This window comes from Oncorhynchus keta, chromosome 23, assembly GCF_023373465.1.
Source record: "Oncorhynchus keta strain PuntledgeMale-10-30-2019 chromosome 23, Oket_V2, whole genome shotgun sequence".
Taxonomy (NCBI): Eukaryota; Metazoa; Chordata; class Actinopteri; order Salmoniformes; family Salmonidae; genus Oncorhynchus; species Oncorhynchus keta.
Window position 1 is genome coordinate 19,623,494 of NC_068443.1, and position 19,542 is coordinate 19,643,035.

A 19,542-nucleotide genomic window follows, 5' to 3' on the forward strand; every position below is an offset into this window, starting at 1 on the left:
ACAGTCCTGCTAAGGGAGTACAGTCCTTCTAAGTGATTACAGTCCTGCTAAGGGAGTACATTCCTGCTAATAGGCTTGGTACAGTCCTGCTAAGGGAGTACAGTCCTTCTGGGAGTACAGTCCTGCTTGTTACAGTCCTTCTAAGGAGTACAGTCCTTCTAAGGGATTACTACAGTCCTGCTAAGGGAGTACAGTCCTGCTAAGGGAGTACAGTCCTGCTAAGGGAGTACCTGCTAAGGGAGTACAGTCCTGCTAAGGGAGTATAGTCCTTCTAGGGAGTACAGTCCTGCTAAGGGATTACAGTCCTGCTAAGGGAGTACAGTCCTGCTAATAGTGCTTGGTACAGTCCTGCTAATCCTCCTGCTAAGCTTGGTACAGTCCTTCTAGGGAGTACAGTCCTGCTAATTACTACAGTCCGGCTAAGGGAGTACAGTCCTGCTAAGGGAGTACAGTCCTTCTAAGGGAGTACAGTCCTGCTAAGGGAGTACAGTCCTTCTAATGGAGTCCTGCTTAGGGAGTCCTGCTAAGGAAGGTCCTGCTAGGGAGTACAGTCCTTCTAATGGAGAACAGTCCTGCTTACAGTCCTGCTAAGGGAGTACAGTCCTTCTAAGGGATTACTACAGTCCTGCTAAAGTGCAGTCTTGCAAAGGGAGTGCAGTCCTGCAAATACAGTCCTGCTGGTACAGTCCTGCAAAGGGATTACTACAGTCTCTAAGGCATTACTACAGTCCTGCTAAGGGTACAGTCCTGCTAGGGAACAGTCCTGCTCAGGTAGTACAGTCCTTCTAAGGGGTTACAGTCCTGCTAATAGTTCTTCTAAGGGAGTACAGTCCTTCTAAGGGATTACTACAGGTCTGCTAAGGGATTACAGTCCTGCTAAGGGAGTACAGTCCTTCTAAGGGATTACTACAGTCCTGCTAAGGGAGTACAGTCCTGCTAAGGGAGTACAGTCCTGCTAAGGGAGTACAGTCCTGCTAAGGGAATACAGTCCTGCTAAGGGAGTACAGTCCTTCAAAGGGAGTACAGTCCTGCTAATAGTGCTTGGTACAGTCCTGCTAATAGTGCTTGGTACAGTCCTGCTAAGGGTGTAGCATCCTGCTAATAGTGCTTGGTACAATCCTGTTTCGGGAGTACAATCCTGCTAATAGTGCTTGTTACAGTCCTGCTAAGGGAGTACAGTCCTTCTAAGGGAGTACAGTCCTGCTAAGGGAGTACAGTCCTTCTAAGGGAGTACAGTCCTTCTAAGGGATTACTACAGTCCTGCTAAGGGAGTACAGTCCTGCTAAGGGAGTACAGTCCTGCTAAGGGAGTAGCATCCTGCTAATAGTGCTTGGTACAGTCCTGCTAAGGGAGTACAGTCCTGCTAATATTGCTTGGTACAATCCTGTTTCGGGAGTAGAATCCTGCTAATAGTGCTTGTTACAGTCCTGCTAAGGGAGTACAGTCCTTCTAAGGGAGTACAGTCCTGCTAAGGGAGTACAGTCCTGCTAAGGTAGTACAGTCCTGCTAATAGTGCTTGGTACAGTCCTGCTAATAGTGCTTGGTACAATCCTGCAAAGGGAGTGTAGTCCTTCTAAGGCATTACTACAGTCCTTCTAAGGGAGAACAGTCCTGCTAAGGTAGTACAGTCCTGCTAAGGGATTACAGTCCTGCTAATAGTTCTTGGTACAATCCTGCTAAGGGATTACAGTCCTGCTAATAGTCTTGGTACAGTCCTGCTAAGGGAGTACAGTCCTGCTAAGGGAGTACAGTCCTGCTAAGGGATTACTCCATTCCTGCTAAGGGAGTACAGTCCTGCTAAGGTAGTACAGTCCTGCTAAGGGAGTACAGTCCTGCTAATAGTGCTTGGTACAGTCCTGCTAAGGGAGTACAGTCCTGCTAAGGGAATACAGTCCTGCTAAGGGATTACAGTCCTGCTAAGGGAGTACAGTCCTGCTAGGGAATACAGTCCTGCTTAGGGAATACAGTCCTGCTAAGGGATTACAGTCCTGCTAATAGTGCTTGATACAGTCCTGCTGATAGTGCTTGGTACAGTCCTGCTAAGGGAGTAGTCAAATCCTGCTAGTAGTGCTTGGTACAGTCCTGCTAAGGGAGTACAGTCCTGCTAATAGTGCTTGGTACAGTCCTGCTAAGGGAGTACAGTCCTGCTAATAGTGCTTGGTACAGTCCTGCTAAAGGAGTACAGTCCTGCTAAAGGTTGTACAGTCCTGCTAAAGGAGTACAGTCCTGCCAAGGGAGTACAGTCCTGCTAAGGGAGTACAGTCCTGCTAAGGGAGTACAGTCCTGCTAATAATGCTTGGTACAGTCCTGCTAAGGGAGTACAGTCCAGCTAATAGTGCTTCGCACAGTCCTGCTAAGGGATTACAGTCCTGCTAAAGGAGTACAGTCCTGATAATAGTGCTTGGTACAGTCCTGCTAAGGGAGTGCAGTCCGGTGCTACAGTCCTGCTAGTGCTTGGTACAGTCCTGCTAAAGGAGTACAGTCCTGCTAATAGTGCTTGGTACAGTCCTGCTAAAGGAGTACAGTCCTGCTAAAGGTTGTACAGTCCTGCTAAAGGAGTACAGTCCTGCCAAGGGAGTACAGTCCTGCTAAGGGAGTACAGTCCTGCTAAGGGAGTACAGTCCTGCTAATAATGCTTGGTACAGTCCTGCTAAGGGAGTACAGTCCAGCTAATAGTGCTTCGCACAGTCCTGCTAAGGGATTACAGTCCTGCTAAAGGAGTACAGTCCTGATAATAGTGCTTGGTACAGTCCTGCTAAGGGAGTACAGTCCTGCTAAGGGAGAACAGTCCGGCTAATAGTGCTTGGTACAGTCCTGCTAAGGGAGTACAGTCCTGCTAAGGGAGAACAGTCCGGCTAATTGTGCTTGGTACAGTCCTGCTAAGGGACTGGGGACACCAGTGGTGAGAGCGCGTGGTGAGGAGACAGATTCTTGCCACGCCACCTGGTAGGAGCGACCTGTCAGGTAGGACGCAATCCAAGCGTGGGCCGCGCCGGAGATGCCCAACTCGGAGAGGGTGGAGAGGAGGATCTGATGGTTCACAGTATCGAAGGCAGCCGATAGGTCTAGAAGGATGAGAGCAGAGGAGAGAGAGTTAGCTTTAGCAGTGCGGAGCGCCTCCGTGATACAGAGAAGAGCAGTCTCAGTTGAATGACTAGTCTTGAAACCTGACTGATTTGGATCAAGAAGGTCATTCTGAGAGAGATAGCGGGAGAGCTGGCCAAGGACGGCACGTTCAAGAGTTTTGGAGAGAAAAGAAAGAAGGGATACTGGTCTGTAGTTGTTGACATCGGAGGGATCGAGTGTAGGTTTTTTCAGAAGGGTGCAACTCTCGCTCTCTTGAAGACGGAAGGGACGTAGCCAGCGGTCAGGGATGAGTTGATGAGCGAGGTGAGGTAAGGGAGAAGGTCTCCGGAAATGGTCTGGAGAAGAGAGGAGGGGATAGGGTCAAGCGGGCAGGTTGTTGGGCGGCCGGCCGTCACAAGACGCGAGATTTCATCTGGAGAGAGAGGGGAGAAAGAGGTCAGAGCACAGGGTAGGGCAGTGTGAGCAGAACCAGCGGTGTCGTTTGACTTAGTAAACGAGGATCGGATGTCGTCGACCTTCTTTTCAAAATGGTTGACGAAGTCATCTGCAGAGAGGGAGGAGGGGGGGGATTCAGGAGGGAGGAGAAGGTGGCAAAGAGCTTCCTAGGGTTAGAGGCAGATGCTTGGAATTTAGAGTGGTAGAAAGTGGCTTTAGCAGCAGAGACAGAGGAGGAAAATGTAGAGAGGAGGGAGTGAAAGGATGCCAGGTCCGCTCGGCTGCCCGGAGCCCTGTTCTGTGAGCTCGCAATGAGTCGTCGAGCCACGGAGCGGGAGGGGAGGACCGAGCCGGCCTGGAGGATAGGGGACATAGAGAGTCAAAGGATGCAGAAAGGGAGGAGAGGAGGGTCGAGGAGGCAGAATCAGGAGATAGGTTGGAGAAGGTTTGAGCAGAGGGAAGAGATGATAGGATGGAAGAGGCGAGAGTAGCGGGGGAGAGAGAGCGAAGGTTGGGACGGCGCGATACCATCCGAGTAGGGGCAGTGTGGGAAGTGTTGGATGAGATTGAGAGGGAAAAGGATACAAGGTAGTGGTCGGAGACTTGGAGGGGAGTTGCAATGAGGTTAGTGGAAGAACAGCATCTAGTAAAGATGAGGTCGAGCGTATTGCCTGCCTTGTGAGTAGGGGGGGAAGGTGAGAGGGTGAGGTCAAAAGAGGAGAGGAGTGGAAAGAAGGAGGCAGAGAGGAATGAGTCAAAGGTAGACGTGGGGAGGTTAAAGTCGCCCAGAACTGTGAGAGGTGAGCCGTCCTCAAGAAAGGAGCTTATCAAGACATCAAGCTCATTGATGAACTCTCCGAGGAACCTGGAGGGCGATAAATGATAAGGATGTTAAGCTTGAAAGGGCTGGTAAATGTGACAGCATGGAATTTCAAGGAGGCGATAGACAGATGGGTAAGGGGAGAAAGAGAGAATGACCACTTGGGAGAGATGAGGATCCCGGTGCCACCACCCCGCTGACCAGAAGCTCTCGGGGTGTGCGAGAACACGTGGGCGGACGAGGAGAGAGCAGTAGGAGTAGCAGTGTTATCTGTGGTGATCCATGTTTCCGTCAGTGCCAAGAAGTCGAGGACTGGAGGGAGGCATAGGCTGAGATGAACTCTGCCTTGTTGGCCGCAGATCGGCAGTTCCAGAGGCTACCGGAGACCTGGAACTCCACGTGGGTCGTGCGCGCTGGGACCACCAGATTAGGGTGGCGCGCCACGCGGTGTGGAGCGTTTGTATGGTCTGTGCAGAGAGGAGAGAACAGGGATAGACAGACACATAGTTGACAGGCTACAGAAGAGGCTACGCTAATGCAAGGAGATTGGAATGACAAGTGGACTACACGTCTCGAATGTTCAGAAAGTTAAGCTTACGTAGCAAGAATCTTATTGACTAAAATGATTAGAATGATACAGTACTGCTGAAGTAGGCTAGCTGGCAGTGGCTGCGTTGTTGACACTACACGAATCAAGTCGTTCCGTTGAGTGTAATAGTTTCTACAGTGCAGCTATTCGGGGGCTAGCTGGCTAGCTAGCAGTGTTGATTACGTTACGTTGCGTTAAAAGAACGACAAAAGCTGGCTAGCTAACCTAGAAAATCGCTCTAGACTACACAATTATCTTTGATACAAAGACGGCTATGTAGCTAGCTATGTAGCTAGCTACGATCAAGCAAATCAAACCGTTGTGCTGTAATGAAATGAAATGAAAATGTGATACTACCTGTGGAGCGAAGCGGAATGCGACCGGGTTGTTGAGTGGGAAGTTATATTCGGTAGACGTTGGCTAGCTGTTAGCTAGCTAGCAGTGTCTCCTACGTTAAGGACGACAAATAGCTGGCTAGCTAACCTCGGTAAATTAAGATAATCACTCTAAGACTACACACTCTAAACTCCACAATTATCTTGGATACGAAGACAGCAAAGACAACTATGTAGCTAGCTAACACTACACTAATCAAGTCGTTCAGTTGAGTGTAATAGTTTCTACAGTGCTGCTATTCGGTAGACGGTGGACGTTAGCTAGCTGGCTAGCTGCTGGGCAGTAGACTACGTTAGGACGACGAAATACGATAATTACGCAATTATCTTTGATACAAAGACGGCTATGTAGCTAGCTAAGAAGAAATTGCTAAGATTAGACAAATCAAACCGTTGTACTATAATGAAATGTAATGAAAAGTAATGAAAAGTAATACTACCTGCGGACCGAAGTGCGAATAGTGCTTGGTACAGTCCTGCTAAAGGTTGTACAGTTGTACAGTCCTGCTAAAGGAGTACAGTCCTGCCAAGGGAGTACAGTCCTGCTAAGGGTGTACAGTCCTGCTAAGGGAGTACAGTCCTGCTAATAATGCTTGGTACAGTCCTGCTAAGGGAGTACAGTCCAGCTAATAGTGCTTCGCACAGTCCTGCTAAGGGATTACAGTCCTGCTAAAGGAGTACAGTCCTGCTAAAAGTGCTTGGTACAGTCCTGCTAAGGGAGTGCAGTCCGGCTAATAGTGCTTGGTACAGTCCTGCTAAAGGAGTACAGTCCTGCTAATAGTGCTTGGTACAGTCCTGCTAAAGGAGTACAGTCCTGCTAAAGGTTGTACAGTCCTGCTAAAGGAGTACAGTCCTGCCAAGGGAGTACAGTCCTGCTAAGGGAGTACAGTCCTGCTAAGGGAGTACAGTCCTGCTAATAAGGCTTGGTACAGTCCTGCTAAGGGAGTACAGTCCAGCTAATAGTGCTTCGCACAGTCCTGCTAAGGGATTACAGTCCTGCTAAAGGAGTACAGTCCTGCTAATAGTGCTTAGTACAGTCCTGCTAAGGGAGTACAGTCCTGCTAAGGGAGAACAGTCCGGCTAATAGTGCTTGGTACAGTCCTGCTAAGGGAGTACAGTCCTGCTAAGGGAGAACAGTCCGGCTAATTGTGCTTGGTACAGTCCTGCTAAGGGAGTACAGTCCTGCTAAGGGAGTACAGTCCTGCTAATAATGCTTGGTACAGTCCTGCTAAGGGAGTACAGTCCAGCTAATAGTGCTTCGCACAGTCCTGCTAAGGGATTACAGTCCTGCTTAGGGAATACAGTCCTGCTAAGGGATTACAGTCCTGCTAATAGTGCTTGATACAGTCCTGCTGATAGTGCTTGGTACAGTCCTGCTAAGGGAGTAGTCAAATCCTGCTAGTAGTGCTTGGTACAGTCCTGCTAAGGGAGTACAGTCCTGCTAATAGTGCTTGGTACAGTACTGCTAAGGGAGTAAAATCCTGCTAATAGTGCTTGGTACAGTCCTGCTAAGGGAGTGCAGTCCGGCTAATAGTGCTTGGTACAGTCCTGCTAAGGGAGTCAAATTCTGCTAGTAGTGCTTGGTACAGTCCTGCTAAAGGAGTACAGTCCTGCTAATAGTGCTTGGTACAGTCCTGCTAAAGGAGTACAGTCCTGCTAAAGGTTGTACAGTCCTGCTAAAGGAGTACAGTCCTGCCAAGGGAGTACAGTCCTGCTAAGGGAGTACAGTCCTGCTAAGGGAGTACAGTCCTGCTAATAATGCTTGGTACAGTCCTGCTAAGGGAGTACAGTCCAGCTAATAGTGCTTCGCACAGTCCTGCTAAGGGATTACAGTCCTGCTAAAGGAGTACAGTCCTGATAATAGTGCTTGGTACAGTCCTGCTAAGGGAGTACAGTCCTGCTAAGGGAGAACAGTCCGGCTAATAGTGCTTGGTACAGTCCTGCTAAGGGAGTACAGTCCTGCTAAGGGAGAACAGTCCGGCTAATTGTGCTTGGTACAGTCCTGCTAAGGGACTGGGGGACACCAGTGGTGAGAGCGCGTGGTGAGGAGACAGATTCTTGCCACGCCACCTGGTAGGAGCGACCTGTCAGGTAGGACGCAATCCAAGCGTGGGCCGCGCCGGAGATGCCCAACTCGGAGAGGGTGGAGAGGAGGATCTGATGGTTTACAGTATCGAAGGCAGCCGATAGGTCTAGAAGGATGAGAGCAGAGGAGAGAGAGTTAGCTTTAGCAGTGCGGAGCGCCTCCGTGATACAGAGAAGAGCAGTCTCAGTTGAATGACTAGTCTTGAAACCTGACTGATTTGGATCAAGAAGGTCATTCTGAGAGAGATAGCGGGAGAGCTGGCCAAGGACGGCACGTTCAAGAGTTTTGGAGAGAAAAGAAAGAAGGGATACTGGTCTGTAGTTGTTGACATCGGAGGGATCGAGTGTAGGTTTTTTCAGAAGGGGTGCAACTCTCGCTCTCTTGAAGACGGAAGGGACGTAGCCAGCGGTCAGGGATGAGTTGATGAGCGAGGTGAGGTAAGGGAGAAGGTCTCCGGAAATGGTCTGGAGAAGAGAGGAGGGGATAGGGTCAAGCGGGCAGGTTGTTGGGCGGCCGGCCGTCACAAGACGCGAGATTTCATCTGGAGAGAGAGGGGAGAAAGAGGTCAGAGCACAGGGTAGGGCAGTGTGAGCAGAACCAGCGGTGTCGTTTGACTTAGTAAACGAGGATCGGATGTCGTCGACCTTCTTTTCAAAATGGTTGACGAAGTCATCTGCAGAGAGGGAGGAGGGGGGATTCAGGAGGGAGGAGAAGGTGGCAAAGAGCTTCCTAGGGTTAGAGGCAGATGCTTGGAATTTAGAGTGGTAGAAAGTGGCTTTAGCAGCAGAGACAGAGGAGGAAAATGTAGAGAGGAGGGAGTGAAAGGATGCCAGGTCCGCTCGGCTGCCCGGAGCCCTGTTCTGTGAGCTCGCAATGAGTCGTCGAGCCACGGAGCGGGAGGGAGGACCGAGCCGGCCTGGAGGATAGGGGACATAGAGAGTCAAAGGATGCAGAAAGGGAGGAGAGGAGGGTCGAGGAGGCAGAATCAGGAGATAGGTTGGAGAAGGTTTGAGCAGAGGGAAGAGATGATAGGATGGAAGAGGCGAGAGTAGCGGGGGAGAGAGAGCGAAGGTTGGGACGGCGCGATACCATCCGAGTAGGGGCAGTGTGGGAAGTGTTGGATGAGATCGAGAGGGAAAAGGATACAAGGTAGTGGTCGGAGACTTGGAGGGAGTTGCAATGAGGTTAGTGGAAGAACAGCATCTAGTAAAGATGAGGTCGAGCGTATTGCCTGCCTTGTGAGTAGGGGGGGAAGGTGAGAGGGTGAGGTCAAAAGAGGAGAGGAGTGGAAAGAAGGAGGCAGAGAGGAATGAGTCAAAGGTAGACGTGGGGAGGTTAAAGTCGCCCAGAACTGTGAGAGGTGAGCCGTCCTCAAGAAAGGAGCTTATCAAGGCATCAAGCTCATTGATGAACTCTCCGAGGGAACCTGGAGGGCGATAAATGATAAGGATGTTAAGCTTGAAAGGGCTGGTAAATGTGACAGCATGGAATTTCAAGGAGGCGATAGACAGATGGGTAAGGGGAGAAAGAGAGAATGACCACTTGGGAGAGATGAGGATCCCGGTGCCACCACCCCGCTGACCAGAAGCTCTCGGGGTGTGCGAGAACACGTGGGCGGACGAGGAGAGAGCAGTAGGAGTAGCAGTGTTATCTGTGGTGATCCATGTTTCCGTCAGTGCCAAGAAGTCGAGGGACTGGAGGGAGGCATAGGCTGAGATGAACTCTGCCTTGTTGGCCGCAGATCGGCAGTTCCAGAGGCTACCGGAGAACTGGAACTCCACGTGGGTCGTGCGCGCTGGGACCACCAGATCAGGGTGGCCGCGGCCACGCGGTGTGGAGCGTTTGTATGGTCTGTGCAGAGAGGAGAGAACAGGGATAGACAGACACATAGTTGACAGGCTACAGAAGAGGCTACGCTAATGCAAGGAGATTGGAATGACAAGTGGACTACACGTCTCGAATGTTCAGAAAGTTAAGCTTACATAGCAAGAATCTTATTGACTAAAATTATTAGAATGATACAGTACTGCTGAAGTAGGCTAGCTGGCAGTGGCTGCGTTGTTGACACTACACGAATCAAGTCGTTCCGTTGAGTGTAATAGTTTCTACAGTGCAGCTATTCGGGGGCTAGCTGGCTAGCTAGCAGTGTTGATTACGTTACGTTGCGTTAAAAGAACGACAAAAGCTGGCTAGCTAACCTAGAAAATCGCTCTAGACTACACAATTATCTTTGATACAAAGACGGCTATGTAGCTAGCTATGTAGCTAGCTACGATCAAGCAAATCAAACCGTTGTGCTGTAATGAAATGAAATGAAAATGTGATACTACCTGTGGAGCGAAGCGGAATGCGACCGGGTTGTTGAGTGGGAAGTTATATTCGGTAGACGTTGGCTAGCTGTTAGCTAGCTAGCAGTGTCTCCTACGTTAAGGACGACAAATAGCTGGCTAGCTAACCTCTGTAAATTAAGATAATCACTCTAAGACTACACACTCTAAACTCCACAATTATCTTGGATACGAAGACAGCAAAGACAACTATGTAGCTAGCTAACACTACACTAATCAAGTCGTTCAGTTGAGTGTAATAGTTTCTACAGTGCTGCTATTCGGTAGACGGTGGACGTTAGCTAGCTGGCTAGCTGCTGGGCAGTAGACTACGTTAGGACGACGAAATACGATAATTACGCAATTATCTTTGATACAAAGACGGCTATGTAGCTAGCTAAGAAGAAATTGCTAAGATTAGACAAATCAAACCGTTGTACTATAATGAAATGTAATGAAAAGTAATGAAAAGTAATACTACCTGCGGACCGAAGTGCGAATAGTGCTTGGTACAGTCCTGCTAAAGGTTGTACAGTTGTACAGTCCTGCTAAAGGAGTACAGTCCTGCCAAGGGAGTACAGTCCTGCTAAGGGTGTACAGTCCTGCTAAGGGAGTACAGTCTTGCTAATAATGCTTGGTACAGTCCTGCTAAGGGAGTACAGTCCAGCTAATAGTGCTTCGCACAGTCCTGCTAAGGGATTACAGTCCTGCTAAAGGAGTACAGTCCTGCTAAAAGTGCTTGGTACAGTCCTGCTAAGGGAGTGCAGTCCGGCTAATAGTGCTTGGTACAGTCCTGCTAAAGGAGTACAGTCCTGCTAATAGTGCTTGGTACAGTCCTGCTAAAGGAGTACAGTCCTGCTAAAGGTTGTACAGTCCTGCTAAAGGAGTACAGTCCTGCCAAGGGAGTACAGTCCTGCTAAGGGAGTACAGTCCTGCTAAGGGAGTACAGTCCTGCTAATAAGGCTTGGTACAGTCCTGCTAAGGGAGTACAGTCCAGCTAATAGTGCTTCGCACAGTCCTGCTAAGGGATTACAGTCCTGCTAAAGGAGTACAGTCCTGCTAATAGTGCTTAGTACAGTCCTGCTAAGGGAGTACAGTCCTGCTAAGGGAGAACAGTCCGGCTAATAGTGCTTGGTACAGTCCTGCTAAGGGAGTACAGTCCTGCTAAGGGAGAACAGTCCGGCTAATTGTGCTTGGTACAGTCCTGCTAAGGGAGTACAGTCCTGCTAAGGGAGTACAGTCCTGCTAATAATGCTTGGTACAGTCCTGCTAAGGGAGTACAGTCCAGCTAATAGTGCTTCGCACAGTCCTGCTAAGGGATTACAGTCCTGCTAAAGGAGTACAGTCCTGCTAATAGTGCTTAGTACAGTCCTGCTAAGGGAGTACAGTCCTGCTAAGGGAGAACAGTCCGGCTAATTGTGCTTGGTACAGTCCTGCCAAGGGAGTACAGTCCTGCTAAGGGAGAACAGTCCTGCTAAGGGAGTACAGTCCTGCTAATAATGCTTGGTACAGTCCTGCTAAGGGAGTACAGTCCAGCTAATAGTGCTTCGCACAGTCCTGCTAAGGGATTACAGTCCTGCTAAAGGAGTACAGTCCTGCTAATAGTGCTTAGTACAGTCCTGCTAAGGGAGTACAGTCCTGCTAAGGGAGAACAGTCCGGCTAATAGTGCTTGGTACAGTCCTGCTAAGGGAGTACAGTCCTGCTAAGGGAGAACAGTCCGGCTAATTGTGCTTGGTACAGTCCTGCTAAGGGAGTACAGTCCTGCTAAGGGAGTACAGTCCTGCTAAGGGAGAACAGTCCGGCTAATAGTGCTTGGTACAGTCCTGCTAAGGGAGTACAGTCCTGCTAAGGGAGAACAGTCCGGCTAATTGTGCTTGGTACAGTCCTGCTAAGGGAGTACAGTCCTGCTAAGGGAGTACAGTCCTGCTAAGGGAGTACAGTACTGCTAAGGGAGTACAATCCGGCTAATAGTGCTTGATTACAGTCCTACTAAGGGAGGGGGTGTGATGGATGCCAGTAAACCTCTGCTGTATCATTGCTTTTAATGCCCCTTTTTCCTCAAACTGGTTGAAACCTGCAGCATGGGAGGAGCTCTCCCTCTCCCGACTCCCTCCCTCTTTCTCCCTCTCTTTTCCTCTCCTTGTCCAACTCTCTCACTCTTTCTCTCTTTTTCCCTACCCCGTCTTCCTATTTCTCTCCTCCCTATTGCACTCTCTCTCTCTCTCTCTCTCTCCACTCTCATACCATCTCACCCTATCTGTCTCTCTCTGTTGTTGTTATTGTGCAAGACCATACAAGACCTAAGTACATATATCCAACGAATCCTCCCTGTCAGAAGGGATCCTGTAAAAAGCAGGGACAGTGGGACGTCAACGTCTGTGAAAAATGGACATGTAAGACACATCCCTGAAACCCTCTCTCTCTCTCTCCCCCTCTCCCTCTCTCTCCCTCTCTCTCTCTCTCTCTCTCTCTCTCTCTCTTTCTTTCTTTCTTTCTTTCTTGTCTCCCTGTCTCTTCTCTCTTTATCTCTCCCTGTTGTGTCTCAGCCTAGAGTCTTATAGTGAGGCCATTTCCTAACCTTTCAAAAGCTTAATTGAGTCTGTTAATTATAGCCCTGTCAGGCCTGTCTCTTCCTCTCATCTCTCTGGAAGTTCCTGATCTTGATTAGTCATCAGTAAACTATGCCAGATAGACAGAGGCCTCCTTCCCTCTATCCCTTGCTCTCTCCCTCCATCTCTTCCTTCCTCCCACACACAAACATGCACACGCACGCACGTACACACACGCAGGTACACACACGCATGTACACACACGCACATACACACACAGTCAACATAGTCATTCATTCAAGATGTCTATGACATGTTTTCTTTAGAAGGGTTGATGTGTGACATTTACAGTATTATACAGGATTATACAGGACAGAACAGTAGCAGGTGTCAACATCATCATTCTGCAAACACTGACCTGCATTCCTATGTGCTTGTTGAGATACATTTATGGGTACATTCCAACAAAGTTATTGGTAACAGCAATCGATCATTCTCTGCAGTGCCATGGTTTTAGATGTATAAACCTGTAACCATATCAACTATCCTCATTCATGCTTGAGAAATGTCTCTTTGCTAAGAAGCAATTAGATTTATCACAGTAAGGTACTTAATTGTTACCCAGAAATGATCTGATATTAAAATAAAAATGTCTGCATTTGAACTTTAAAAATGTATGTGGTTGTTCACATCTGTATAATTGATAAATATATCAATCTGACATCTACCTCTCCCTCTCCTTCTCTTTACAGCCACCCGGGAGTCAGCATTCGTTCATGCCATTGCCTCAGCGGGGGTGGCGTTCGCAGTGACGCGGTCCTGCGCCGAGGGCTCCGCCACCATCTGTGGTTGTGACACACGCCACAAGGGCCCACCTGGCGAGGGCTGGAAGTGGGGCGGATGCAGCGAGGATGTGGATTTCGGCAGCATGGTGTCCCGGGAGTTTGCAGACGCCCGTGAGAACCGGCCTGATGCTCGCTCCGCCATGAACCGCCAAAACAACGAGGCGGGACGAACTGTGAGACGTCTTCTCTCTGTATCACTGATAATATCAGCCTTATGGTTTAAACATTCATAAAGATCACCAAGTGTTATTAAGACTTAGTAATATGGTGTCACTTTAACATTCGTTAAACTAATTGCACCCCCCTGTTGTCCCGTCTGTCTCTCCCTCAGTCTCTGAACGACAACATGTTCCTGAAGTGTAAGTGCCATGGCTTGTCAGGCAGCTGTGAGGTGAAGACGTGCTGGTGGTCCCAGCCTGACTTCAGAGTTATCGGAGACTACATGAAGGACAAGTACGACAGCGCATCAGAGATGGTGGTGGAGAAGCACAAGGAGTCCCGCGGCTGGGTGGAGACTTTGAGACCCAAGTTCACCTTCTTCAAACCGCCCACGGAGCGAGACCTGGTCTACTACGAGAGCTCGCCCAACTTCTGCGAGCCCAACCCAGAGACAGGCTCTTTCGGGACGCGCGACCGTGTCTGTAACCTGACATCACACGGCATCGACGGCTGCGACCTGCTGTGCTGCGGCCGGGGACACAACACCCAGGCGGAGAAACGGAAGGAGAAGTGCCACTGCATCTTCCACTGGTGCTGCTACGTCAGCTGCCAAGAGTGTGTTCGAGTCTATGATGTTCACACCTGCAAATAGATAGGCCCTTTGGGACCGCTCTTTCTGCACCTCACCAAATGTATTTTTTTTTAAATACTTCAACGTATAAAAGAGGAAGCTACTGTACGAGCCAGGCTCAGAGAACTTGAGAGGCTTTGATTGGACTTTGATCAAGCATTAGTTGACTTGTCTGTGGATTCAGCTACAGTACAGTCACCTAATAGGCAACCAAGATGGCGGCCTGTCATGTGATGCTGTGGTGTCAGCCGCTCTTAGAATGCTGAGGTAGTTCTAGAATACAGAGGTGGACTCATGGAGGCTCTATTCAGAAAATCAACATGGTTATGTTGATGTTGATGACCACAATCTCATCGATATGTTGATGACCACCATTTCATCGATAGAGGCAAAAGAGGAGACCATTACAGTGAACTATGAGTAGCCAAGGAGTGACTTTCAGTGACTTCCAGAAAGGTGTTTCAAGGCCTTGGTTTCCTTCCTGACACAACAAAAGAAAACTGTAGGTTGAATATGGCTACATAAACTGTACTGTTGACAAGCAACATGTTGGTGAAAAGTCTGTATTCTCTATGTAGACTCCTTCATGTATAGCAGAACAGCACTGTCTAAACCTTTAGGACACCATACAATCTATTTTTCTAAATATTAAGTGGCACTCTGCTCTGCTTATGAGTTCTATATTTCTACAAAAAGAGAACAGCCTTTCTGAGCTATGTTCACAACTTTGTATGACCATGGTGCACTCAAAAGCACACATTCTACTCGATATTTGCAGTATGTAAGTGGTAAATAACTTTTCAACTGTTTTATGATACATATAGTGTTAACATGTTACTAATGTTGGGATTAGAATGCACTTGCACCTAAGTGAATGTAGTTTTTACATTTCTGTTTTTACATTCCCATGTATTCTCAAATCCTGTCTTTTTTAGTCTGTGGTATGAAGTAGGATTACTCTGATCACAAAAAGCACATGAGCACAAATCAACCAAATCAAACAGGTTTGAAAATCATTTATGTTTATCCCTATACAATCTATCAATGCCTCGTTGGGAACCCTGCTACAACTGCAAGCTCTTTGAAGAAAGTTTCCAAGAGTTGGCCATAGAACGATAGATGATAAAAAACAAAGTTTAGCCCAAAGACAAATGACTTTCAGCTGGAGGAGGATGAGGTGGTCAGAGAGTCTAAAGTGAGTTTGAAAGTTCAGCACTTGTGTCTAATTGAAGAGAATAAAGCTTGTTCTATTCGTTTTTATCAGTGTTAGTAACCGTTCAGCAGAACACAGTATGTGTATCACCACGTGTCCCGGTGCAGACAGACCCATGCTATTTAGTGTTTGAAAATGAAAATATGTGAAAGAGACTGGCCCACTAGTGTAAATCTGTTTTCATTATGCCCATGAATGCATGTATGCAATCTTACTGTTTCCTATCTGTAAGCTATTACTAACTGTAATCTGAAATGCTTCTCAGAGTATACTTCGTACTTTGTACAGTATGTTATGAACAGCAATCTGATGTCAAGTGGTAACCCAGCTGTAGTTTCTGTAAAACGATGACCAAAATCTGTGTATCAGATTCTGATTCCTGGCTTATAGATGTAGGTTCTTAATTTGATCACCCTGTTTCAGGAGAACCTTCCTGCAATACAGGACATTTCAAACGTGTAGTGTATTTAAGGTTTAAAAAGGCTTCGGAAGTTTGTAATTTCCACTTTGAAATTAGATTTTCCCATACAAAAAATGTATCAACCACTACAAAAATGTCCATTAATTATAATCCACATAATAATTCACAAACTGGTTCAAATTAAGATCCTACATCTGTTTTCTTTCCCCTCCAACCTTACAAACTGCAGCATCACTGAAACTATCAAGACTTCCCCTTTGTATGCTGCTAATTATACATGTATGTATGTATTTATGTATGTATGTATGTATGCATGTATGTACACTACATGACCAATAGTATGTGGACACCTGCTCGTCAAACATCTCATTACAAGTTCATGGGCATTAACCCTTTAGAGTCCAAGCCCTGTCTAAGCCGGGGGATATATGTAATTGTTTTAAGAAGGTCGTACCAAGGATCATTTAGCTATTTGATTTTGAATTTTAAGACCCCTTGAAGTATCCCAAAAATATATTAAACAAATATTAGATGAAAATGTATTTTTGACCTTACTGCTTATAAGCCCATACAAATGCGTTGAATAACAGATTCACTACATGGAAGAACAGATAGTCCCCCAAAAATATCAAAAGGAGGATTGTTTTGAAGTGTCTCTCCTATATCTGAGCGAAATCAGAAATATCAGGAAACATTTGTTATTCTTTTTTACTTAACCACTTATTTTTGGCACTAAACAGTCTAAGCCCTGTCTAAGCCAGGGGAAGGGGGTTCTACTATAATAATAATAATATATGCCATTTAGCTGACGCTTTTATCCAAAGCGACTTACAGTCATGTGTGCATACATTCTACGTATGGGTGGTCCCGGGAATCGAACCCACTACCCTGGCATTACAAGCGCCATGCTCTACCAACTGAGCCACAGAAGGACCACTAAACTATATGGAATTGTTTTAAGGTCATACCAAGGATCATTTAGCTATTTGATTTTGAAGTGTAAGACCCATTGAAGTATATATAGTCAAGAAAAAAATATATAGGGGCCTCCCGAGTGGCACAGTGGTCTAAGGCACAATGTTGTGGCGTCACTACAGCCTGGGGTTCAATCCCAGTGTCACAACCAGCCGTGACCAGGAGTCCAATAGCACGGTGCACAATATGCCCAGCGTTGTCCAGTTTAGGGGAGGGTTTGGCCGGGGGGCTTTACTAGCTACAACTTATCTTGCTCTAGCGACTCCTTGTGGCAGGCCAGGCACCTGCAGGTGCCTGGCCAAGTGGTCATCTGTTGAATGGTGTTTCCTCTGACACATTAGTGCAGCTGGCTTCTGGGTTAAGCAAGCGGGTGTTAAGAAGTGTGGCTTGGTGGGTCATGTTTCAGAGGACTCAACCTTCACCTCTCCCAAGCCCGTTGCAGAGATGAGACAAGATCCTAATCACAAAATCGGGGAGAAAAAAGGGGGTAGAAATTACAATAAAAATATATATTTGATTAAAATGCATTTTTGACCTTACTGCTATTAGCCCATACAAATGCATTGTACGGGGGTTTATTGTCATGCTGGTACATGCAGGGAATGGCCTTCCCTAAACTGTTGCCACAAAGTTGGAAGCACAGAATCGTCTAGAATGCCATTGTATGCTGTAGCATTAAGATTTCCTTTCACTGAAACTAATTGGCGTAGCCAAAACCACGAAAAACAGCCCCAGATCATTATTCCTCCTCCACCAAGCTTTACAGTTGACACTATGCATTTGGGCAGGTAGCGTTCTCCTAGCATCCGCCAAACCCAGATTCGACCGTCGGACTGCCAGATGGTGAAGTGGGATTCATTCCTTCAAAGAACGTGTTTTCACTGCTCCAGAGTCCAATTGCACCGAGCTTTACACCACTCCAGCCGACGCTTGTTTTTGCATATGGTGATCTTAGGCTTGTGTGCGGCTGCTCGCCCATGGAAACCCATTTCATTAAGCTCCCTGGTGAACAGTTCTTGTGCAAACGTTGCTTCCAGAGGCAGTTTGGAACTCGGTAGTGAGTGTTGTAACCGAGGAGAGGTGATTGTTACCCGTTACGCGCTTCAGCACTCGGCCGTCCCGTTCTGTGAGCTTGTGGCCTCCCACTTCTTGGTTGAACTGTTGTTGCTCCTAGACATTCCCATTTCACAATAACAGCTTTTACAGTTGACTGGGGCAACTCTAGCAGGGCAGAAATGTGATGAACTGAATTGTTGGAAAGGTTGCATCCTATGACGGTGCCACATTTAAAGTCACTGAGCTCTTCAGTAAGACCATTCCACTGCCAATGTTTGTCAATGCAGATTGCATGGCTGTGTGCTCGATTTTATACACCTGTCGGCAACGGGTGTGGCTGCAATAGCCAAATCCACTAATTTGAAGGGGTGTTCCACATACTTTTGTATATATAGTGTATGTATGTTAGTTATTCTTCTTTCTATGAAAGACAGCGTTTAGATGTAGGTTGAACAAAAATGTGAAGTTTTCTACTAATTCATTTTGCATATAGACTGGATAGACATGTACATGAATGTTAACCAAATAGACATATTTTGACAAGTATTGTTTGTTAGTCTGTGTTTCGGTTGGGGAATCATGTATTCACTGGTCCAACTGTGGACTAAAAGTTATGTAGAGCTTCAGCTTAGATGAGCTACTGATTGCTTGAACACATATGAAACCTATATCACTTACTGCATATCAGTACACCTATGTTATATGTGAGATCAAATATAATATAATATTCATACCTTTGCGGAACAAAAATGCGACTACTGAACCTCGAATCAAGAGTTATGAATTCCATAAGGAGCGAAGAACTTCAGCAATAATTTTGTTGGTTCCAGAAGCTCTTGGGAAATAGGAAAGGTTGATGGTTGATTAAATAGTAAACTATGTATTTTCCTGTCAGGCATGTGTATCTCTTACCATGTTCATCTTCCATAGACATCCATAGACGTAAAATGCATTCCTCATACAATGACTGTCACTATGCTGTATAAATGAAAACCCCAGAATGACACAATCATGTTTGACATGAGATTACTTTTTGACTATGATAAACTACTGAGCATCCATTTTCGATACAATCTGTGCTTTTCTGCATTTATATTTCAGTTCATGTTTTGTTTGTTTGTTTGTTTTGTCTGTCTGTCTGTGTAGAAATTTGCTGACGTTCAAAAAAATGTGTTATGGTCTTTAAATCCAAAGTTTTGTACAAATGTATTATTTGCAATTATGTATTTCTAAAGTCTGATGTTTTTGTAATGATTATTTATTTTACCGTAACTGTATATATTAGTAAGTAAGAGTATATATTTTAGTTTCCGAGACAGTGTTGTTACTTTTAGCACTGTAACAGTTTTACCTCAATGTCTGTTTTATCACTGACTGTACACAGGATACTGTCTGTAATAGATTGATAGATGTTAACTTTAGAATGACATAATAAAAAAACATTAAAAACGACATACATGGCGTCACTTTGTATCACAGACCACAAACATGTTTAGTTGTAGAGATCATGAAGTCGTTCTAACCATATACCCATCCATATGTTTCTTTAATATAGATAAAGGTAAAATAGATTACAAGAATATAACAACCTGTCTTGTTTTAGCATCGACTGATAAATTACGTTAATTACGTGTGTAGAGGTGAAATTATGTTAACTAAAGCATGTGTAGAGGTGAAATTATGTTAACTAAAGCATGTGTAGAGGTGAAATTATGTTAACTAAAGCATGTGTAGAGGTGAAATTATGTTAACTAAAGCATGTGTAGAGGTGAAATTATGTTAACTAAAGCATGTGTAGAGGTGAAATTATGTTAACTAAAGCATGTGTAGAGGTGAAATTATGTTAACTAAAGCATGTGTAGAGGTGAAATTATGTTAACTAAAGCATGTGTAGAGGTGAAATTATGTTAACTAAAGCATGTGTAGAGGTGAAATTATGTTAACTAAAGCATG

General features: G+C 46.3%; 1 protein-coding gene across 1 annotated transcript in view; it reads left to right on the forward strand.

Moving 5' to 3' along the window:
* Positions 1-19,038, forward strand: part of wnt3a (wingless-type MMTV integration site family, member 3A) — a 53,621-nt gene extending 34,583 nt beyond the window's left edge. The window contains exons 3-4 of the mRNA XM_035799252.2: positions 13,042-13,307; positions 13,466-19,038. Coding sequence (XP_035655145.1) covers positions 13,042-13,307; positions 13,466-13,945 — 746 coding nt within the window. The 3' untranslated portion in view covers positions 13,946-19,038. The remainder of the gene's footprint in view (positions 1-13,041; positions 13,308-13,465) is intronic.
* The last annotated feature ends 504 nt before the right edge of the window (positions 19,039-19,542 follow it).